We start from the raw sequence: 23,936 nt of genomic DNA on the forward strand, positions 1-23,936 counted from the left end.
TTGGAGCCTGCTTCGGATTCTGTGTCTCCCCCTCACTCTGCCCCTCCCATACTCATGCTCTGTCTCTCAATAATAAATAAATGATAAAAAAAATTAAAGAAAAAAGAAAATGAGGAAATAAAACTAAAATAGCATTGTGTGTCAACTATACTAAAAAAAAAACCAAAAAAAAATAAAATGAAGAAATAAACTACCTTTGTTCAGAAAGGACATGATGAATGGATAAAGAAGACATGGTGTGTATACACGTGTGTGCATATACACACACACACACACACACACACACACACACACACACACAATGGGATATTATTCAGCTATCAAAAAGAAAATCTTGAGCCTGGGTGGCTCAGTTAAGTGTCCAACTTTGGCTCAGATCATGAACTCATGGCTGTGAGTTCAAGCCCTATGTTGGGCTCTGTGCTGACAGCTCAGAGACTGGAGCCTGCTTCAGATTCTGTATCTCCCTCTCTTTCTGCCCCTCCTCTGCTCGCACTCTGTCTGTATCTCTCTCTCTCTCTCTCTCTCTCTCTCAAAAATAAATAAACATTAAAGAAAATTTTTTTAAAAATAATGAAATCTTGTCATTTGCAATGAGGTGTATTATGCTAGGTGCACTAGAGTATATTATGCTAAGCAAAATAAGTCAGTGAAAGACAACTATCATATGATTTCACTTATATGTGAAATTTAAGAAAGCAAACAGATGCATGTAAGTGAGGGGAAGGAAAATAAAATAAGATAAAAGCAGAGAGGGGCACCTGGGTAGCTCGGTCAGTTAAGAATATGACTCTTGATTTTGGCTCAGGTCATGATCTCATAGTTTTTGAGATTGAGCCCCGCATGGGGCTCTGTGCTAGAAGTACAGGGCCTGCTTGGGATTCTCTTTCCCTCTCTGTTCCTCCCCTTCTCACTTGCTCTCTCTCTCAAAATAAATAAGTAAACATTTTAAAAAAGATAAAAGCAGAGAAGGAGGCAAACCATAAGAGATCCTTAACTATAAAGTACAAATTGAGGGTTGCTGGAGCGGAGGTGGGTGGGGAGACTGGATAAATGGTGATAGGCATTAAGGAGGGCACTCGTGATGAGCAGTGGGTGTTATATATAAATGATGATCACTAAATTCTACTCCTGAAACCAATACTATACTATATGTTAACTAACTTGAATTTAAATAAAATCTTGGAAGAAAAAAAGGAAATGACAGGATGTGACTGTATGTTTATAAATCCTAAGAAATCTACAAAAAATACTATAACCAATTATTAAATCCACTAATGTGTCAGGATTCAATGTCACTATACAAAAATCAATTGTATTTATATCTCATAGCAACAAACTACAGGACACTGAAATAAAAATACTCTTTACAGTAGCAGCAAAAAAAAAACCTAGAAATTGATTTCTAAAAATAAGGTCAAGATTTATACAATAAAAAACAGAAACAATGCTAGAAGAAATTATAGAAGACTTAGATTGATATTTGTTCATGGAGTGAAAGCCTACAAATTTTCCCAAAACTGATCTACAGATTTAATTTAATCCTAATGAAAATGCTGACAAGGTTTTTGTTGGTTGGTAGAACTTAGCAAGCTGATTTTCCCCCTGTTTTATGGAGAAAATATGGATGTATGTATTTTATAACTTTAAGTTCATAAGTTTATTTAAATATGTACTTGAATAAGTTTAAGGGGAATAGCATGATGTTTTGATTTATATATGTTGTGAAATAATTACAAATAAGTTAATATCCATCATCTCATATACTTACAATAAAGAGAAGAGAAAAAATTATTCCTTGTGATGATATACATTTATATAGAAATACAAATCACCTAAAATAGCCAAAGTTGTTTTGAAGAAGAATGAATATGGAGTACTAACACTACCTGCTTTTAAGACTTGCTATGAAGCTACCTTAATCAAGACAGTGTGAGAATTTTTTTTAACCTATGTATGGTGATAGACATTAGCTAAATTTATTGTGATCATTTTTTGGTGATCATTTTGCAATACATACAAATAGCAAATAATTATGCTGTACATATGAAACTAGTATGTTATATGTTAATTATATCTTAATTAAAAACAGCAACACAATAAATAATAGCATGGTATTTGTATATGAATACTCGCATAGATTACTGGAACACCATAATGTACCTAAAAGTAGACCCACATGTATGTGATTGACTTTTGACCAATGTGTCCAAGTAATTCAATAGAGAAATTAAGTTGTTTCAAGTGGTGCTGAAACAACTAGATATCTATATGGAAACAAATTAACCTCAACCATTATTTTGCACCATATATAAAAATTACCTCAAAAAAGATCATATACCTAGATATAATAAACAAAACTACACAACTTCTTTAAGAAAACAGGAGAAAATCTTTGTGACCCTGGGTTAAGCAATGTGTTCTAAAATAAGACCCAAATCACATGAACCATTAAAGAAAAAAGTGATAAACTGAATTTCAGCAAAATTAGAAGTTTATGCTTTTCAAAGACACTCAAAAAAATGAAAGGATACACCACAAAATGGGAGACAATCTTTGCAAATCACATATCTAACAACTTATAAATAATAAATTAAAAATCTCTCAAAACTGAACAATAAGAAAACAAACAACCTATTTAGAAGTGGGCAAAAGACATGGACAGATATTTCACCAAAGATTATATACAGATGGCAAATAATCACATGTGAAAATGTTTAACATCATTAGTCATTAGGAAAGTACAAATTAAAATCACAATGAAATACCACTACACACCTATTAGAATGGCTTTTTAAAAACGAATGAAAAGAAAAGAAAAAGAAAAACACGCCTATCATGAAAAAGAGTGATCCCACAGATGGAAACAATCTACTAAACAACCCAGATATCCTGGAATGCACTGGTGAATGGGTGGTGTATTCATACAATGGAATATTACTAAATAATAAAAAAGAACCAACTACTGACACATGCAACAACATGGATGATATCAAAGTCATTTTGTTAAGTAAAAGAAGCTAAGCACAAATATTATTACTGTATTATTCCATTTACATGACACTGTAGAAATAGTAAAATTATTGTAACAGAAAGCAGATCAGTGTTTACCAAGGGCCAGGTATGGGAGCAGAGATTGGCTACAAAGGGAGAATAAGAGAACTTGATGAAGTTACAGAAATGTTTTATATCTTGATTATGATGGTAGTTACACAGCCATATACATTTATTAAAATTCACCAAATTATATGCTAAAAATGGGTGAATCTTAGTGTATATAAATTACACCTAAACAAAGCTGATAAAAAAAAAAGACTTTGAAGGGGTGCCTAGGTGGCTCAGTCGGTTAAGCATCTGACTCTTGGTTTTGACTCAGGTCACAATCTCATGATTTCATGAGTTCGAGCCCTGTGTTGGGCTCTGCACTAACTGTGCAGAGCCTGCTTAGGATTCTAGGTCTCCCTCTCTCTCTGCCCTTCCCCCACTCGCACTGTCTCTGTCTCTCTCAAAATAAACTTTTTTAAAATGACACTGCAGAACTGAATAATAAAAAGGTAAATCCAATTTTTTTTTAAAAAAGGCAAACTAACATGTAAAAGAATGATAATATACCACGTGTAGGTAGAGTTTATCCCAGCAATACAATGTTCATTTAACATACAAAAATTAGTCAATCCAAATTAACCACTTTAATAGATTTAAGGGTAAAAGCATGTAATCACTTCCACAGATCAGTGGTACTTTTTATTCCCCACGGGACATTTGACAACGTCTGGAGACATTTTTGGCCATCACAACTTGGTGGTGGTAGGGTGCTACTGGCATTCAGTGGGTAAAGAACAGGAATCCTGTTAAACACACTATAATGCACAGAGAAGGCTCCAAATGAGAACCACTATTCTATATTCTACTTTCACAAGCAACACTATGCTTATGATGTCTATACACATTGCTATAAGATACATACATCAAGTCTGTTGTTTGTTGCTATAATGTAAATACATCTAGTCTGTTGCCTCTTGCAACACAATACCCCACAGTAAGCATCCTCTATATATTTCTTATTAATCCCCTGATAGTAAATATTTAATTTGCTTCCATTTGCACTCCACCACGTACAATACTGCCATTCAATCCACAGCCTTGCAAATGCTCCAGCCTCTATAAGAATTTCCCTGGGATATATATTCAGGAATGGAAATACTACATCATACACATGTTTAACTTTGATATATACTGCCCAGGTATTTCCTGAAATGGCTAGGCCATTTAAATTTTTTTTTCAACGTTTATTTATTTTTGGGACAGAGAAAGACAGAGCATGAACGGGGGAGGGGCAGAAAGAGAGGGAGACACAGAATCAGAAACAGGCTCCAGGCTCTGAGCCATCAGCCCAGAGCCTGAGGCGGGGCTCGAACTCACGGACCGCAAGATCGTGACCTAGCTGAAGTCCGACGCTTAACCGACTGCGCCACCCAGGCGCCCCAAGGCTAGGCCATTTAAAATACTGTGCAGAAAAAGTTAATTTATCAGACCTGAGATTACTATTCTTAGAAAGGCCTGCTTGGATGCTTGGCTCTTGACTGGTATCTTGGAACTTGGATCTCAAGAGGGTTCTCACCATTCCCTGGCAAGAGTAGCTCACTGTGCCTAAACTGTTTGTATAAACAATGTGGTTTATACTGAACACCTGCTTCTCTTTTGGGAGTCTGGAACTTTGGTACATTCTAGACAGAACATGCCTACATGACCAGTCCCCTATAAAAATCTTGGGTACTGAGTACCTAATGAGTTTCTCTGGTAGAAAACATTCATATGTATTGTGACAACTCATTGCAAGGGGAATTGAGTGTATCCTCTGTGATTCCACTGGGAGAGGTCTCTTGGGAGCTTGTACCTAGATCCCTCCAGACTTTGCCCCATGTGCTTTTTCCTTTTGTTGATTTTGCTTTGGATCTTTTATCCATATAAATCACAATCATGAGTATGAGTATGAGTATATGAGTATTTTTCTTTGGATCTTTTATCTATATAAATCACAATCATGAGTATGAGTATATGCTGATTCCTTCTAGAAAATCACTGACCATAAGAGTGGTCTCAAGGATAATCCCCCAATGAACATTGCCATAAGCAAAGCAGGAGCATTTACAAAATGATTTACTTCTAACTGCACACTTTTACGTGTCATTTGAATTTTTAATCATGTTATTACCTCTTTAGAAACCAATACTTTATAAAAAAAAAAAGAGAAGAATTGTCAAAACAACTAAGTCACCTGTAAATGAGACCCAAAAGATGTTACAAAACCATAGAAGTATACAACGAAGTCTTCTTATATTCCAGATGAAGAAGCCCAAAGAAGTTAAGGGCCTTATCCAAAGTTACATAGACTGTCATTACAGACACAGGAATCAAATCCTTGCTTTCCTATTTCCTAGTTCTCCTTCCTCTAAGTCACATGGCCCCTTTTCCTACACTTCTCACTTCCTCTACTTTAGAGTACCTTACCTCTCTAAATGCCTTGAAGGGGCCTACTTTAATGCTGACTATATTTCTCAGATTCCTGGATTTTCCATGCAGTGAATATGTTCGGAGTTTCTTTCAAAATAGTGGGTCCCACAGAAACTGAACCCAACAGGTATATAAAAAATAAGATGAAGAAAATCCTACTTGTAGCTGTCTTGAAGGAGAGAAATGCATGGTAAAGAAAGAGTCCTAGGCCAAATCACAGTGCCCTTCCTAAGTCCTCATACCCTGGCAATGGGGTTACATCAGGGTTAAAAGTATCTATCCCTCGCCATAGGACAAAGAAGCTGAGCAGGACCAGAAAATTCAGACACTCCTTCCATTTCTTCCTAACCTCTCTCAAAACCATCCCCATGGGGGAAGATGCTTACGTGCTCCAGGAAGCAGGGTCCTATCTCACTCAGGTGGGGGTCATCATTGTTGTACTGTTTCTCCAGGTCTCTCACGAAGCCCATCTGAAACCTGTAGATGTCTTCAATATTCCCAAAGATCACCTTCAGTTGCTCATCGCTGAACATGTCTCTTCTCTTCCGGCATTGCTTCAGGTAGCCCTGCACACAAAGGAAAAGCCCAGTATGAGGATGTTCCTGACTCCTCGAGGGCTTTACCATTTATTATGCACTGAGAAGATTCATTACTGTTCTATGAAATAGACAAGGAATAATCATTTCCATTTTTCATATGAGGAAATAAACGGAGGTTGAGAGAATGAAGCTACTGTACCAGTGAGTAATTAGGGAAGTTGGATCGCAAGGAAAGTTCTTCAGAGTGCAGAATCCAGAGTATAGAGCTTTTCCCACCATTCTAACCCCAAAAGTCATAAGGCCTTTCTCAGAACCTGATTAAGCACAAACATTTTTTACTATTTTAGTAGTTATAGATTTAGCTAGACCCATTCACATCTCAAAAGTCTTATTTTTATAGGACCAATCCAAAATGCATTAATAACATTGACAATTTGGAAACAGAGGCCAAGTCAGGAAACTTCCCAACAGGGAATAAGAATTAACAAAACCAAACCATTCCTTGAAGAGAATTTCTTAGCCATCTAATATAGCTGACCAGGAAAGATCATCGGGATGAACTTGGCCAACAAGTCCACAAATGCCCAGGCATGGTGTTTTTAACAGAATTAGCATTCAACACACATTCATGAATAAATAGATGAATTAATATAGCTAGTCATTGATGATAGGGTAGAATCAATGAAAAAGATTCTGATAAGAGAGCACTAATGTAACACAACCAGCCTCAGGGTACATTGTAAGTCAGGGTAAAATGAAAGGAAAAAAAAGGAAAAAAAAGCAGCCACCATCTTCCATTCTGAACCAACTGATGTAAAATTTTGATGGCCACTACCCTCATCAGAAATCATTAGCATTAAATGTTCTTGGTGAGACTAAATTATGGTGATTTGCTTTCATCTAAATGCTAAACGTGATTTTTGTAACATCTTAAGTGTTGAGCTCCTAATGAGGAATGTTGTAGTCACTAACAACTGTCTACAGCTCCACTTTGTCTCCCCTTAACACAGCTTCCAATAAAACCATTCATCTAGGCATATTCCATGAAGATCCTCATCCCTGGCTTCAATGCCTTTTACAACCTCTAACAAAATCTCACTTCTGTGATCACTTCTCACCTTCCAATTTAGCCATTAAATACTGGCATTCAACAATTTGTAGGTTAATAGTCTGTGCCTGTGTTGACATTTATTTAACTAATGGCTGTTGCTCTCTTTGATTGACATGCTCAAGTTGTCCTGCATTCATTCATATCCAATTCCTGGCCAGGAAGAAGATGCCTTCTATTTCCAGAATACCCTTTTAGTGCTAATCCCTTTATTGAAATAGCTCCCAAAATTCTGCCTCTCTAGAAATCATTCCTTGACTAAGAGATAGAGAAATAAACTCCCTGCCTAATATGTAACTCCCAGCATTTGCTTGTTTTTGTCTCCCTCCTTTCTCTCCCCCATCTCACCTCCTCTCTCTCACCCTATCACCTTTGGAAGTGTCTTAGCTATAGTGGAGAAGGGAAAGCAGTTCCATTCCAACATTAGGCAAAGGGGCAGTGATTTCCTCCCAGTTTTCTCCCTAAGGTAGGCTTCTGAGCACAGCTGGAAAAAAAATGGTAACAATGTCACTTCAGCATGTCATTTCTGGATAAGTAGTAGGTATTGGTGAGTAACCACATTGGGAGACATAAGAAGCCATGCTGGACAGCTCATTCAACCCCCGAGAAGAAAGTTCAGAAAATACTTAATAGTTTTGTTCACTGATCCTGTTTGAAAGGTCTCAGGAAGATAACAAATAACTATCACATCCCCAAAGTGCATCAGGGATGCTAGATCTCAGCGTCAGTATGGAATATAACAGAAATGAAAAGGGAAAAAAGTGGGTTCTGGGAAAGAAAGAACTGATAGATACATCAGTACAGCTTCCTAATTCCCTAAATATGCAATTTATTGCCATTATCAAGGACATAATTTTCTATCATATATGTTGTAGCAAGGGACTATTAGTTATATAGGAAGGGAAATGTAACTGCCCATAGGATGGTGAAACCCTAGAGTGTTTTGTCAACTTGTTTTTCTTAAAAGTGTATATATACCACATCTTCTTTATCTATTTATCAGTTGATGGACATTTGGGTTCTTTCCATAATTTGGATATTGTCAATAGCACTGCTATAAACATTGGGGTGTATGTGCCCCTTCGAATCAGCATTTTTGTATCCTTTGGATAAATACCTAGTAATGCAATTGATTGCATATTGGCAATCAAAAGGAATGATTTTTTTTTCCATTTTCAATGACATGGATGGAACTAGAGTGTATTATGTTAAGTGAAATAAGTCAGAGAAAGACAAATATCATATTATTTCACATATATGTGGAATTTAAGAAACACAACAGATGAACATAAGGAAAGGGAAGGGAAAAAAGATAAAAAACAGAGAAGGAGGCAAAGCATAAGAGACTCTTACAGAGAGTCAATAAGAGAACAAACTGAGGGTTGCTGGAGGGGAGGAAGGTGGGGGGATGGACTAAATGGATTATGGGCATTAAGTAGGGCACTTGTTGGGATGAGACTGGATGTTATATGTAAGTGCTGAATCACTGGGTTCTACTCCTGAAACCAATATTACACTGTATGTTAACTAACTTGAATTTAAATAAATTTTTAAAAAGTGAATGTTAGATATAAACATGTTTTGATGCATTTAGCTTGATGGAATATCATATAGCTATTAAATATGATTGGAAGCCTGGCTAAAAAGGAGAGGGAAGATGGTGGCAGAGTAGGAGGAACATAGGCTCCTCTCATCCCATGAACACAACTAGATAATTATCAAATCATCCTAAATACGCCCAGAAATCAATCTGAAGACTGACAAAACAAACTCCACAACTAAAGGGAAAGAAGAGGCCACATCAAAGAAAGTAGAAAATATGGAGACATGGTTTAGGGGAAAACCAGACTGCAGGTGCTGTGGAGGGGAGGGAGCCATGGTTGCAGAGAAAGGTGAGAGAGAGTAGAGCACACAGGAGAATGCACAAGGAGAATGTTTCCTCAAAGACATTGGCTTGGAGAATGAGAGGGGCTGAGTTTTGTGAGTTCTTGCGACCACTGGGACTAAAGGCCTGGAGTTTTAAAGGTCAGCAGGCTTGGCTAGGATAGAGCCTGGAGAGCACTGCCCTGCTCCTGGAGAGAAGGGAGGCAAACAAACAACTCAGGGCAGAAGGCATGGAAACAGTGATTTGAAGAGTACCTGGGGCACACAGTGGGGAGATTATCCCCTCTTCTTGGAGCTTCTCTGAGAGGCAGAATTCACTGAGACACCTTTTCCAGGAAGAAAGGAGCTGGCTGGCACCATTTCACTCCTCTGCAACTCAGCATAAATGCAGTGCCACCTGCCAGAGGCAACAAGGAACTGACACTGGCTGCCTAACTTGATTACACCGAGTCTCACACCCCTGTGCTCCGGTGGGACCACCCTTCTTGGTCAAACTTGCCTCAGTCTCAGTGAAGCAGGCCCCTCTTGCAGAAGACGAGCACAAAACCCTGCCCAGACCAAAGCCTGGAGTTTTATTTTGTGTTGTAGTTTTTGGGTCTGTTTCTTTTTCAAATTTTTATTTACATTCTAGTTAATTAACATACAGTGTAATATTAGTTACAGGAGTAGAATTTAGTGATTTATCACTTACATGTAACACCCAGTTCTCATCATAACTAATGCCCTCCTTAATGCCCATCACCCATTTATCCATCCACCCACACATATCCCACCAACAACCCTGAGTTTGTTCTCCATTCTTATGTGTCTCTTATGGTTTGTTTCCCTCTCTCTCTCACTTTCCCTTCCCCTGCATTCATCTATTTTGTTTCTTTAATTCCACATATGAGTATAATCATATGGCATTTGTCTTTCTCTGACTGACTTATTTTGCTTATCATAATACACTCCATTCACATTGTTGCAAAAGGCAAGATCTCATTCTATTTGATGGCTGAGTAATATTCGATTGCATATACATACCACTTAATCTTTATACATTTGTCAGTCGATGGATACTTGGGCTCTTTTCATACTTTGACTATTGTTGGTAATGCTGCTATAAACATCAGGGTGCATGTGCCCCTTCAAATAAGTATTTTTGTATCCGTTAGGTAAATACCTAGCAGTGCAATTGCTAGGTCATAGCGTAGTGCTATTTTTAACTTCTTGAGCAACCTACATACTATTTTCCAGAGTGGCTGCACTAGTTTGGATTCTCAATAACAGTAGAAGAGGGTTCCCCTTTCTCCACATCCTTGCCACTATCTGTTGTTTTCTGTGTTGTTAATTTTAGCCATTCTGACATTTGTGAGGTGGTATCTCATCGTGGTTTTGATTTGTATTTCCCTGATGAAGACTGATGTTGAGCATCTTTTCATGTGTCATCTGGATGACTTCTTTGAAAAAAAATGTCTATTCAATATAAAAAGCTTGTGCACAGCAAAGGAAATAATCAACAAAACTATAAGGTATTCTTTGGAATGGGAGAAGATATTTGCAAATGAAATATCTGATAAAGAGTTAATATCCACAATCTATAAAAAATTATCAAGCTCAACACTTAAAAAACAAATAATCCAGTTAAGAAATGGGCATAAGACATTTAAACCCTGGAGTTTTAAAGGCCAGCAAACATGGCTGGGATAGAGCCAGGAGGGCACTGTCCTACTCCTGGAGAGAAAGCAGGCAAAAACCCAGAGACAGACAGCATGGAAACTATCTGGAAAATACCTGGGGCACACAGGAAGATTATTGGCTCTTCTCTGTGTTCCTCTCTGAGAGGCAGCTTCCATGGAGTTGCCTTTCTGGGAACAAAGGACACATTTCCCTCCTCTGACCCTCAGCATAAACAAACAGCCACTTTCCAGAAGCAGCCCAGTGCAGATACTGGCTGCCTAAGTTGCTTACACTAAGTTCCATACTCCCGTGCTCTGGAGGGATGTTCTTTTTCAGTCAAACTTGCCTCAGTCCCAGTGCAGCAGGCCCCTCCCCCAGAAGACCAGAACAAATCCCTGATCACACCATGTCTCCCAACCAGAAAGTTCTGTAGTGCCTCAGTACTCATGCAAGTAGTATCAGGTATCGTTTCACAAGCAGACCAGAGAACACCTAGTTAAAACTAGCCACATTGAAGCCAAGGACTAAACACTGTCCAAAGCAGGCAAGGAGAGCCTCTGCAGATGACTGGCCTGAGAGATAGAATAGTCAAAAGACAACAGGGGCACCTGGGTGGCTCAGTCAGTTACACACCCGACTTCAGCCCAGGTCATGATCTCGCAGTTCATGAGATCAAGCCTCACGTCGGGCTTTGTGCTGACAGCTCAGAGCCTGGAGCCTGCTTCTGATTCTGTGTCTCCCTGTCTCTCTCTGCCCCTCCCCCCTTGTTCTCTGTATCTCTCTCAAAAATAAATAAAAATATTTAAAGAAGACAACAGCAGAGGGCATGAAGCACACACCAGAGACACTCACTGAAGCACCAAGCCCCTACATGTCTTGAAATCATTATTTTCAGGAGCAGTAAACATATCTAGCTCCTCTAACCCAGAGAATCAGACAGAGACTTAGATAAAATACCATGACAGTGAAATTTATCCCAAATGAGAGAGTAGGAGAAGTCCATGGACAGAGATCTAAGTGAAACAGATACAAGTAACATGACTGATGGAGAATTTAAAGCAACTATCATAAGGATACTCACTGGGCTTAAGAAAAGAATGGAAGACTTTAGGGAGACACTTACTGCAGAGATAAAATATTTAAAAAGCAATCTGTCAGAAATGAAAAATCCAATAACTGAGATTAGACACAGATTTGATGTGATGAACAGCAGGCTGGAAATGCAGAGGAATTAATTAGTGATACGGAAGACAAAATAATGGAAAATAATGAAGCTGAACAAAAGAAAGAAAGAATTATGCTACAGGAGAATACACAGGGAACTCAGTGACACCATCAAACAGTATAACATCTGTATTATAGGAGTTCCAGAAGACAGAGAAATGGGGGAATAAAATTTATTTGAGCAAATAATAGCTAAAAATGTACCTAACCTAGGGAAGGAAACAGACATTCAGATAGAGGAGCACTGAGAACTCCCAACAAAATCAACAAAAGCAGGTCAACACCATGACATATTGTAATTAAATTTGCAAAATATACTGATAAGGAAAAATTCTTAAAAGCAGCAAGACAAAAGAACTTACAAGGGAAGACCAATAAGGCTAGGTGGATATCTGTCAAAAGAACTTTGGCAAGCCAGATGGGGGTGGCATGATACAGTACATGCTGAATGAGGAAGTCTGTACCCAAGAATACTCTTTCCAGCAAGGCTAGCATTCAGAATAGAAGGAGAGATAAAGACCTTCCCGAACAAACAAAAACTAAAGGAGTTCCTGACCAGTAAACCATCCCTGCAAGAAATATTAAGGGGACTCTTTGAGTGCAAAGGACAGACGAAAAGTGACAAAGACAAGAAAGGATGAGAAAGAATATCCAGAAACAATGACAAAACAAGTAATAAAATGGCAATTAATAAATACATATATACCAAAATTATTTTGTAAGTGGACTAAATACTCCAATCAAAACACATAGCATTTTCTGAGGTGCCTGGGTGGCTCAGTCAGTCAAGCATCAACTCTAGATTTTGGCTCAGGTCATGATCTCACGGTCCGTGAGACCAAGCTCCACATTGGGCTCTGCATTGACAGCATGCTGCCTGCTTGGGATTCTCTTTCTCCCTCTCTCTGGCCCACCCCTGCTTGTTTTCTGTCTAAAATAAATAAATAAACAAACAAAAAAGACATAGAACTATCAACAGTACAATAGCCAAACAATTGAGAGAGCCCAAATACCTATTGACCAATGAATGCATAGAGAAGATGTACGATTATATATATATATATATATATATATGTGTGTGTGTGTGTGTGTGTATGTATATATATATGTATATATGTGTGTGTGTGTATATATATATATAGTATATATAAATGGTGGTATATGGTATATATGCTATATATATATATATATACACACACCATGGATGACTAATATATATATATATAATATATACATATAATGTGTATATATATACATACATGTGTGTATATATATATATGTGGTATATGGTATATATACTATATATATATATATATATACACACACACACACACACACACACACACACACACCATGGCTGACTTTACCTGTATATATATATATATACATATATATATATATTTCAGCCATCAAAAATAATAAAATCTTGCCATTGGCAACAATGTGGATGGTGCTGGAATGTATTATGCTACTAAGTGAAGTAAGTCAGTCCAAAAAACACCATAGGATTTCACTCTATGTGGAATTTAAGAAACTAAACAGATGAACATATGGGAAGGGAGAGGAAAAAGAGAAGAAAGGGAAACAAACCACAAGAGACTCTTAGTGATAGAGAACAAACTGAATGTTGATGGAAGGAGGTGGGCAGGAGATGGGCTAGATAGGTGATGGGTATTAAGGTTGTACTTGTGATGAGCACTGGATATTGTATGTAAGTAAAGTATCACTAAATTATAGTTATGAAACCAATATTGTACTGTGTGTTAATGAAAATTTGAATTAAAAAAAGACATAGGGTGCCAGGATGGATAAAAAAACATAAGACCCATCTATATGCTGCCTACAAGAGGCTTGTTTTAGACCTAAAGACACCTGTAGATTGAAAGTGAGGGGATGGAGAAACATTTATCACACAAATGGATATAAAAAGAAAGTCACAGTAGCAATCATTATATTGTACAAACTAGAATTAAAACAGACACTGTAACAAGAGATGAAGAAGGGCACCATATAATAATAAATAGGATAATCCAATGAGAAGATATAATAATTGTAAATATTTATGTACTCAATATGGAAGAATCCAAATATATAAAACAATTAATAACAAACATACAGAAACTAATTGATAATAACACAATAATAGTAGGGGACTTTAACACCCTACTTACATCACTGGACAGATTATCTAAACAGCAATGAACACGGAAACAATGGATGAATGACACAGTGAAACAGATGGATTTAACAAATATAATCAGAACATTGCATCCTCAAAGAGCAGACTACACATTCTTTTCAGGTGCACACGGAACATTCTCTGGAATAGATCGCATATTAACCAACAAAACAAACCTCAACAAATCGTAGAAGATCTAAGTCATCTTTCTGACCACAATGCAATGAAACTAGAAGTCAAACACAAGAAAACATTTTGAAAGACCACAAATACATAGAGGTTAAACAACATGTTAATAAATAATGAATGGGTCAACTAGGAAATCAAAAAAGAAATTTTAAAAATGCATGGAAACAAATGAAAATGAAAACACAATGGTCCAAAATCTTTGGGATGCAGCAAAAGTGATCTTAAGAGGGAAGTTTATAGCAATACATATCTACCTTAAGAAGAAATAAAAATCTGAAATAAACAACCTAACCTTACACCTAAAGGAGCTAGAAAAAGGACAGTAAACAAAGCCTAAACTCAGCAGAGTAAAGGAAATAATAAAATTTATATCAGAAAATAACTATATAGCATCAAAAAAAAAAACAGATCAATGAAACCAGGAGGTGGCTCTTTGAAAAAATTAATAAAATTGATAAACCTCTAGTCAGACTTACTGGAAACAAAAGAGGAAAAACCCAAATAAATGAAATCACAAATGAGAGAGTAGAAATAACAACAAAAACCACAGAAATATAAACAATTATAAGAGAATAGTATGTAAAACCATATGCCAACAAATTGGACAACCTGGGAGAAATTGATGAATTTGATTTGAATTTGAATTTGAATTTGAATTTGAGAAATTGATGTTCAGAAACATATAGACTACCAAAACTTAAACAGGAAGAAACAAAAACTTGAACAGACTAATAACCAGGAAATAATTTGAATCAGTAATAAAAAAAAATCCCAAGAAACAAAAGCTGAGGACCAGATGACTTCCCAGTGGAATTCTACCATACATTTAAAGAAGAGTTAATAACTGGCTCAGAGCCTGGAGCCTGTTTCTGATTCTGTGTCTCCCTCTCTCTCTGCCCCTCCCCCGTTCATGCTCTGTCTCTCTCTGTCCCAAAAATAAATAAACGTTGAAAAAAAAATTTAAAGAAGAGTTAATATCTATTCTTCTCAACTATTCCAAAAAATAGAAAAGGAAAGAAAATTCCAAATTCATTCTATGAGGTCAACATCACTCCGATTACAAAACCAGATAAAGACTCCAGTAAAAAGAGAACACAGGCCAATATCCCTGACGAACCTGGATTCAAAATTTCTCAACAAAATAATAACAAACTAAATCCAACAAAACTTTAAAAAATTCATTCACCACATTCAATTGGGATTTATTTCTGGGTTGCAAGCGTGGTTCAATATTCACAAATCAATCAACATGATAATTAATAAATTAATTATTAATTAATAAAATTAAGGATAAGAAACATATTAATAAAATTAAGGATAAGAAACATATGATCATTCAATAGATTCAGAAAAAGCATTTAACAAAGTATAACATCAATTCATGCTTAAAATCACTCAACAAAGTAGGAGTAGAGGGAACATACCACAACATAATAGAGGCCATATATGAAAAACCCACAGCTAATATCATCCTACATGCGGAAAAGCTAAGAGCTTTTCCTCCATGGTCAGGTGTAAGACATTGACGTCCACTCTCACCACTGTTATTTAACACACTACTAGAAGCCCTAGCCACACCAATCAGACAACAAAAGGAAATTAAATGCATCCAAATTGGCAAGGAAGAAATCAAACTTTCACTATTTGCAGAAGACATCATACTCTATATAGAACACCCTAAAATTCCACCAAAAAATTGTTAGAACTGATAAACAAATTCAGTAAAGTTGCAAGATACAAAATGAACATAGAGAAATCTGTTGCATTTCTACATACCAATAGTGAAACAGCAGAAAGAGAAATGAAGGAATCAATGCCAATTATAATTGCACTAAAAACAATAACATACCTAGGATTAAACCTAACCAAAGAGGTGAAAGACCTGTCCTCTGAAAACTATAAAACACCAGTGAAAGAAACTGAAGATGACACAAAGATATGGAAAGACATTCCATGCTCACAGATTAGAAGAACAAATAGTGTTAAAATGTCTCTACTACCCAAAGCAATTTACACATTTAATGCAATCCCTATCAATATACCAAAAGCATTTTTCACAGAGCTAGAACAAACAATCCTAAAATTTGTATGGAACTACAAAAGACCACAAATAGCCAAAGCAATTTTGAAAAAAAAAAAAGCTGTAGTCATCATAATTCTGGACTTCAAGCTGTATTAAAAACCTGTAGTCATCAAGACAGTATGGTAAAAGAAAAGACACATGGACAAATGGAACAGAATAGAAAACCCAGAAATGAACCCACATCTATATGGTCAATTAATCTTCAACAAACCGAGAAGGAATATCCAATGGGAAAGATAGTCTCTTCAACAAGTGATGTTGGGAAAACTGGACAGTATTATGCAAAAGAATGAAACTAGACCCTTACATACACCACACACAAAAATAAATAAAAAATGGACTAAAGATATAACTGTGGGAATTGAAACCATCAAAATCCTAGAAGAGAATACAGGCAGTAACGTCTTTGACATCAGCAGTAGCAACTTCTCTCAGATATGTCTCCTGAGGCAAGGCAAAGAAAAGCAAATTTCAGCTATTGGGACTTCCTCAAAATAAAAATCTTCTGCATAGCAAGGGAAACAACCAACAAAACTAAAAGGAAACCTACAGAATGGGAGAAGATAATTGCAAATGACATATCTGATAAAGGATTAGTATCCAAAATATATAAAGAACTTATAGTAATCAACACCCCCAAAACCAAATAATCCAGTTAAGAAATGGGCAGAAGATGGGGTGCCTGGGTGGCTCACTCGGTTGAGCATCTGACTGCCAATTTTGGCTCAAGTCATGATCCCAGGGTAGTGGGATCAAGACCTGCGTTGGGCTCCATGCTCAGCGTGGGGCCTTCTTAAGGTTCTCTTTCTCTCTCTTCCTCTGCCTCTCTCCCACTCTCCCCCATACCTTGCATATGCACTTTTTTCTCTCTCTTAAAAAAAAGAAAAGAAATGGGCAGACAACATGAATAGACATTTTTCCAAGAAGAAATACAGATGGACAACAGACATATGAAAAGATGCTCAACATTAGTATCAGGAAATACAAATCAAAACTACAATGAGGGGCACCTGGGTGGCTCAGTCACTTAGGCATTCAAATTCAGCTTAGGTCATGATCTTGCAGTTATGGGTTTGAGCCCTGCATTGGGCTCTGTGCTGACATCACAGAGCCTGGAGCCTGCTTCGGATTCTGGGTCTCCCTCTCTCTCTGTCCCTCCCCTCCTCACACTTTGTCTCTGTCTCTCTCTCTCTCTCTCTCTCAAAAAATAAAAATTTAAAAAATTTAAAAAAAACTATAACGAGATATCACCGCATACCTTAAAGAATGGGTAAAATCAACAACACAAGAAACAGCAGGTGTTGGCAAGAATGTAGAGAAAGAGGAACCATCTTGCACTTTGGTGGGAATGCAAACTGGAGCATGCCACTCTAGAGAATAGTATGGAGCTTCCTCAAAAAAGTTAAAAATAGAGCTACCCTACAATTCAGCAAATGAACTAATAGGTATTTACCCAAAAAATACAAAGATACTTATTTGAAGTCATATATGCACCCCAATGTTTATTGCAGCATTATCTAGAATAGCCAAACTATGTAAGCAGCCCAAGTGTCCATTGACTGATGAATACATACAGATACACTGTGTGTGCGTGCACACACACACACACACACACTAGAATATTACTCAGCCACCAAAAATAATGAAATCTTGCGACATCTGGGTGGCTCAGTCAGTTAAGCGTCCAACTTCTGCTCAGGTCATGATCTCATGGTTTGTGGGCTCGAGCCCTGCATTGGGGTCTGCACTCTCCCTCTCTCTCTGCCTCTCTCCCACTTGCTCTATTTCTCAAAAATAATACATAAGCTTAAAAAAAAGGAATGAAATCTTGCCATTTGTAATGATGTGGATGGAGCTAGACAGTGTTATGTTATGTGAAATAAGTCAGTCAGAGAAAGACAGTTAAAGATATGATTTCACTCATATGTGGAATCTAAGAAACAAAACATGAGCCAAGGGGAAAAAAGGCAAGCCAAGAAACAGACTTTTAATTATAGAGAACAAACTGATGATTACTAGAAGGGTGGTGGGTGGGGGGATGGGCTAAATGGGTGACGCAGATTAAGGAATGCACTCGTGATGACACCAGGTCATCACAGGTGGTGTATGGAAGTGTTGAATCAATATATTATGTACCTGAAACTCATATTACACTGTATGTTAACTAACCATAATTTAAATAAAAACAAAAAAAACCTGTCTCTAAACATGAAGTAGTGTTTATGAAATAACATTAAAAAGTAGAAACAAATGATATGTCACCATAATTATAGCTCTGTAAATACATACATGTATTTAGACATATATGTATAAGTATATACATATGTATACATACATATATATATTTGTGCATATATATATATTACACATATTTTATATATATATATAAAATATGTGTAATATATATATACACAAATATATATATACATATATATACATGTATATATATACAATGTATATATATATAAAATATGTGTAATATATATATACACAAATATATATATACATATATATATACATATATATACATGTATATATATATGTATGTATGTATACATATATATATGTATGCATGTATACATATATATACATACAGATTTTTCAAGCAATTATACAAAAATTCAAACAGTTCTATTCGGTGAATTCTGATTTTATTTTTCCTATTTTCAGTCTTCCTCTAATGGTCTTGTCTTTTGCATAAAACTGGAGAAAAAAGTCTTTGTGAGAAAATGTAAAGAATACAATCTCAAGAAGCCTACCTTGAGAACAGTATTATCAAGGAAAGAGGGAGAAACCAATGTTTTCTAAAAATCATCAGTCCTATTTAAGACACATGGCTTTCCGATGGGATTCCAAATAGAAACTGCCCTTATCAAGGAAATAAGAAATAGGACATAAGAATATGGGGGTAGTAAGAGAACCCCAAAATGTCACATTTAGCCACTACCCAACACAACTACCTAGGCTTCTGAGAGGAGAAACACCAGGAGAGATCACTAGTCCCTGGAGTCTTGCTTTTATTTTTCATCCTCTTCCTTTGGCTGACCTGGTGACTATATTAGTTTTCCACAGAAATGGTGAAAAAAATGCTTGGCTTAGGGGTCAATCAACACTTATTTCTTCTCATTCACTCATTTTTTGAGGGCGCATAGATTAAGATGGGTTGGCAGTGGAATGTGACTGTAAAAAACCTAATGTCAGTTTATGTTGGAGGAAAAAAAAAACAAATTGAGAGGATAGAATGAGAGAAGTAACAGGAAGGTGTTACACCACGGCAGGAGAGCAGAGTTCAGTTGTGAGTCCTGTTTTCAGAAGAAAATGGAGAAAATAATACAGAGTCAAAGGGGAGTTGGCAGGGTATACAGCAGCCTGAAAAACAACACAAGGCAGAAGAAGCAAAGAGGTCTGTGGCTCTTACTGTCAAGCATGCTTCAACATGCTGACAGATGCTTCCCCATTGAATGGTAGGAGAGAAAAGGGTGATATGGCAGTAGTGTGAACTGATTCAACAGAAGCCATATGTGAGAGCCTCTGAGAAGGCAGACCACACAGTAGTTAAGAATACTATGGGAGATTTTTAAATCAATCACTATTGGCATAAATTAGTCCTGGCATTGCCATGGTAACAGTCAAAGAGAAGTTGCCTACCTATTTCACTCTGTTCTTAAGCCCACAGGGTTGATCTAGAAGTCTAGATCTAGCGCATTGAGCTAAAATTAGCTTGATATGGGATACAAATCATAGCCATTATCTCCAGGGAAGATCCCAAAGACTGCAGGGAAATAAAATAGACTGAAGAGCCTATGAATCACCTACGTTTTGGGAAATTCCCTAGGAAAGACTTGCATAAGTCTGGCCCTCAGTGTCTCCATCTCTAAAATACATATATCAGAAAAATTTCCAGGGCCCCTTTCAGCTCTGACTTAATATAGATTTCATATATTGTTTTGTGTGGAAACCTTAGGCCTGACAGGGGAGTTGATAAACATCTTAAAAATATTTTTGTATTTTTTTAACGTTTATTTATTTTTGAGACAGAGAGAGACAGAGCATGAATAGGGGAGGGTCAGAGAGAGGGAGACACAGAATCCAAAACAGGCTCCAGGCTCTGGGCTGTCAGCACAGAGCCCGACGCAGGGCTCAAACTCATGGACCACGAGATCATGACCTGAGCCGAAGTTGGCTGCTTAACCGACTGAGCCACCCAGGCACACTTTAAAAATAATTTTAAGAAAATTAGGGGATTATGATCATGGTTGTCTTCCTGTCCATAGCAGTATCCCAGAGTTTAACAGTACCTGGAATATAGTTGCTGCTCAATAAATATATGTTGAATAACTACAAAATGACTAGCTCTTTTCATGCTAGTGATGATAAACCTAAACTAGAAGCAGAATGTTTATATTGGTGTTTGTTTTTTCCCCTTTTTTGTCCAAGGTATCCTTTCTTCAAATTAAAGAAAACAATTAAAAAAGAAGAGGATCACAGGAAGAAGGTATTGCAACGTGGAAAATTGACAAGGGATTAATATCTGGAATATACAAGGAACTACTCTAAATCAGCAAAAATAAATGAATTAATTAATACATAAGAAACTATAGGAGAATGGATAAGGATAGGAACAGGGCCTAGAGTATCCAGGTGATTCAAGGTGAACAGGTAAGGTGTAGGGAAGCTAGAAAGCCCTGAGATGGTCACTTCAAGCTGCTGAGCTGCCTCATCCTTATACCTTAGTATGCTATACAAATATTACCATTTTACAATGTGTTATCATTTGCTATGTGTACATGGAAATGTAAAGACAACTGGAAAGCATGAGGATAGGCAATTCACAGAAAGGAAAAGTGAAATGGGCAAAAAGTTTGGAAATCCCAGGCTTAAGCATATCAAATGGAAATAACATGATAAACGCAACTAGACCTAAGGAAGAATTTCTTAATGGTGAAGGATATGAGACACTAATGCAAATGATTGAGGAAAGCTAGTCCAGTTTCTCTGGAGGCATTTGAGAGCAGAATTTATTTCACAAATATGAGTTAACTGAGATTATCTTCCTTTAAAGAGGCACACAAGGCAACTTTATAAGGCATCTTTAGCTTTCTTTACCCTGTTGTCTCAGTTTCCCTTATTATACTGTGAATTCTAAGGTTACGGGAGGCAATACCATCAATCATTGTTCAAAGTGACCTAAGACTGAACCAAGCTATTTTATCCCACTTTCTGGATTTAGAAAGAAAAATGTCATCTTCTACAAAGAACTCATTAAAAAAGATCTTTTATCTCACTGGCCTCACTGAATGACTTTGATTTAAAAAAATACTTTATTTCCTACCTTCTTATTTGTAAAATAAGGGTATTGTAACTTAAATGTTTGTAAAGCATCTTCTGTTCCCAGGAGCAAATATACATAATAATATACATAATATACATATTATTATATGTATTACATATTTTTATATAAGATTATAATATATTATATATGTTTAATCATCAGTGCCACATACATTACTATACATTATATACAGTAAATATATACAAATATATGTGTGTATTTTCTAATAGATAGTGGCCTTTTTTATACTGAATGTAGTGTCTCCCATTTCCTCTTCAAAAGCTCAAGAGTGGGAATTATTTAGAGATTTCCCTTAATTTACAGAAAGAGTAGATTACGCCATGTGAACACAGTCATTATGATAACACAGTAATGCCTGAGTAAGACATGTTTTCACAGGTACCAAGGAGAAAGCAGCAGACAATATAAAAGTAACCTGGATCACTACAACAGCTTTCTTTAGCTTTCTTAAGATTGTACAGAAACCCAGAAATTAAGCACTTAAAGAACAACTCTTCCAATCTTCTCATTTTAGAGTTGAGGAACAAGGCCCATGATGGAAAACATTCACCTGAGATTCCCCAGCCAGTCAGAGACCAAGGTGGGTCCTGAACCTGGGTATCCTGATTCTGAGTCTGGTATTCTCTATGATAAACCATATTGTTACTTACAGCTTTTGGTTTAGTGGTGACACAATCCTGGGCTAAAATACTGTCTTCGGGTTCACCTAGACACAGATTTCTCCATCCTTCTTTTGCTCTAGTTAAACCTTCTAACACTGTGGTTGCAGTGTGGGACAAAGAAATACTTCACACTTAAACCCTTAACTTCAGCACCAAGAATAATCGATAAATATGGAACCAGCAGATCACAGAACAGGAGTGGGGGAGGGGCAGAGAGACAGAGATACAGAATCCGAAGCAGGCTCCAGACTCTGAGCTGTCAGCACAGAGTCCAATGTGGGGCTTGAACCCACAAATTATGAGATCATGACCTGAGCCAAAGTTAGAGGCCCAATCCAGCCAAACCAAGTAAAGCTTTTGTTGGTAATATGCTGGTTCCATATTTATCAATGATAAAGCTTTACTTGGTTTGGCTGGATTGGGCAAGTCCTCAAAGCAGGAACATAGCACTCCCTCCTCTAGATAGATGAATACTTCTATTGCTGTCCTGAGCTTGTGCCCTGTAAGAAGAGGCCAAGATGTTTTGGAGTTGAGAACAGAAGATCCTTCTAAAACTAAATGACTCTCAATGAGCCAGCGCCTGAGAACTCAGAGAAAGTAATTTTGTCTCTTAGAGACTCAAGTCTTTTGATCTAGAAAATAGGAATAACAGTAACAACCTCTGCCCTGTCTGAAAATCAAGTGGCATAAGATGTGAATGTATTTTGCCAAAGTAATACATGCACGTGAGCACTTGTATTTAATTCCTACTTTCAACAATATTTATTGAGCATGTACCATGTGCCAGACACCGTGCTAGGTATTGGCAATATATAGTAAATCAACAGGTAAAAACACTTGCCCCTCATGGAATCTACATTCTAGCAGGGGAGAAGAACAATAAAGAAATCATATAAGCAAATATATAATATGTCAGATAGCAATAAGTACAATAGAGGAAAATAAAGCAGGAAAGAGGGAGAGATAGTGCAAGGTTATAATTTTAAATAGAAAGGTCAGGGATGATCTCAAGGAGAAGGTGATATTTGAGTAAAGACTTGAAGGAGGTGAGGAATGAAGCTATGAAGATATCTGGGGAAGGAGTGCTCCAGGCAGAGGGAAAAGCCAGTGCAAAATCTCGCAAGGGGGGCATGCAAGATAGTTTTTTAGGAACAGCAAGAGGTCAGTGTGCCCGGAGCAGTGACAGAAGGTGGGAAAGATAAAGGAGATCAAGTCACAGAGGTAACAATAGGTTTATCACATAGGACTTTGTAAATAATAATAAGAAATTGGCTTTTACTCAGGGAGAAATGGTCAGCCATCAGATGGTTTTGAGAGGAAGAGAGATATGACCCAACTTAGATCTTGATAGCATCACTCAGCTACCAGGTAAAGAACACATTGTACTTATATTATAGACTCTTTGACAGTATAAGACAGCTATCATTTTATAGCAGTGCTCCTCAGACTTTAATATATAATGTAAGTCAAATGGGAGTCTTGTTAAAGTGCAGAATCATACTTGGTAGGCCTCGAGTGGAGCTAAAAATACTGCATTTCTAA

The 23,936-nt window shown here is 36.9% G+C and overlaps 1 protein-coding gene across 5 annotated transcripts in view; it reads right to left on the bottom strand.

Annotated features, from left to right (window-relative positions):
- ARHGEF9 (Cdc42 guanine nucleotide exchange factor 9) overlaps window positions 1-23,936 on the bottom strand; it is a 195,939-nt gene that overhangs the window by 70,820 nt on the left and 101,183 nt on the right. For all 5 annotated transcript variants that reach the window (XM_043571349.1, XM_043571345.1, XM_043571347.1 and 2 more), the window contains one exon: window positions 5,901-6,080. In XM_043571349.1, coding sequence (XP_043427284.1) covers window positions 5,901-6,080 — 180 coding nt within the window. The remainder of the gene's footprint in view (window positions 1-5,900; window positions 6,081-23,936) is intronic.

The sequence above is a fragment of the Prionailurus bengalensis genome, chromosome X (genome assembly GCF_016509475.1).
Source record: "Prionailurus bengalensis isolate Pbe53 chromosome X, Fcat_Pben_1.1_paternal_pri, whole genome shotgun sequence".
In the NCBI taxonomy this organism is placed as follows: Eukaryota; Metazoa; Chordata; class Mammalia; order Carnivora; family Felidae; genus Prionailurus; species Prionailurus bengalensis.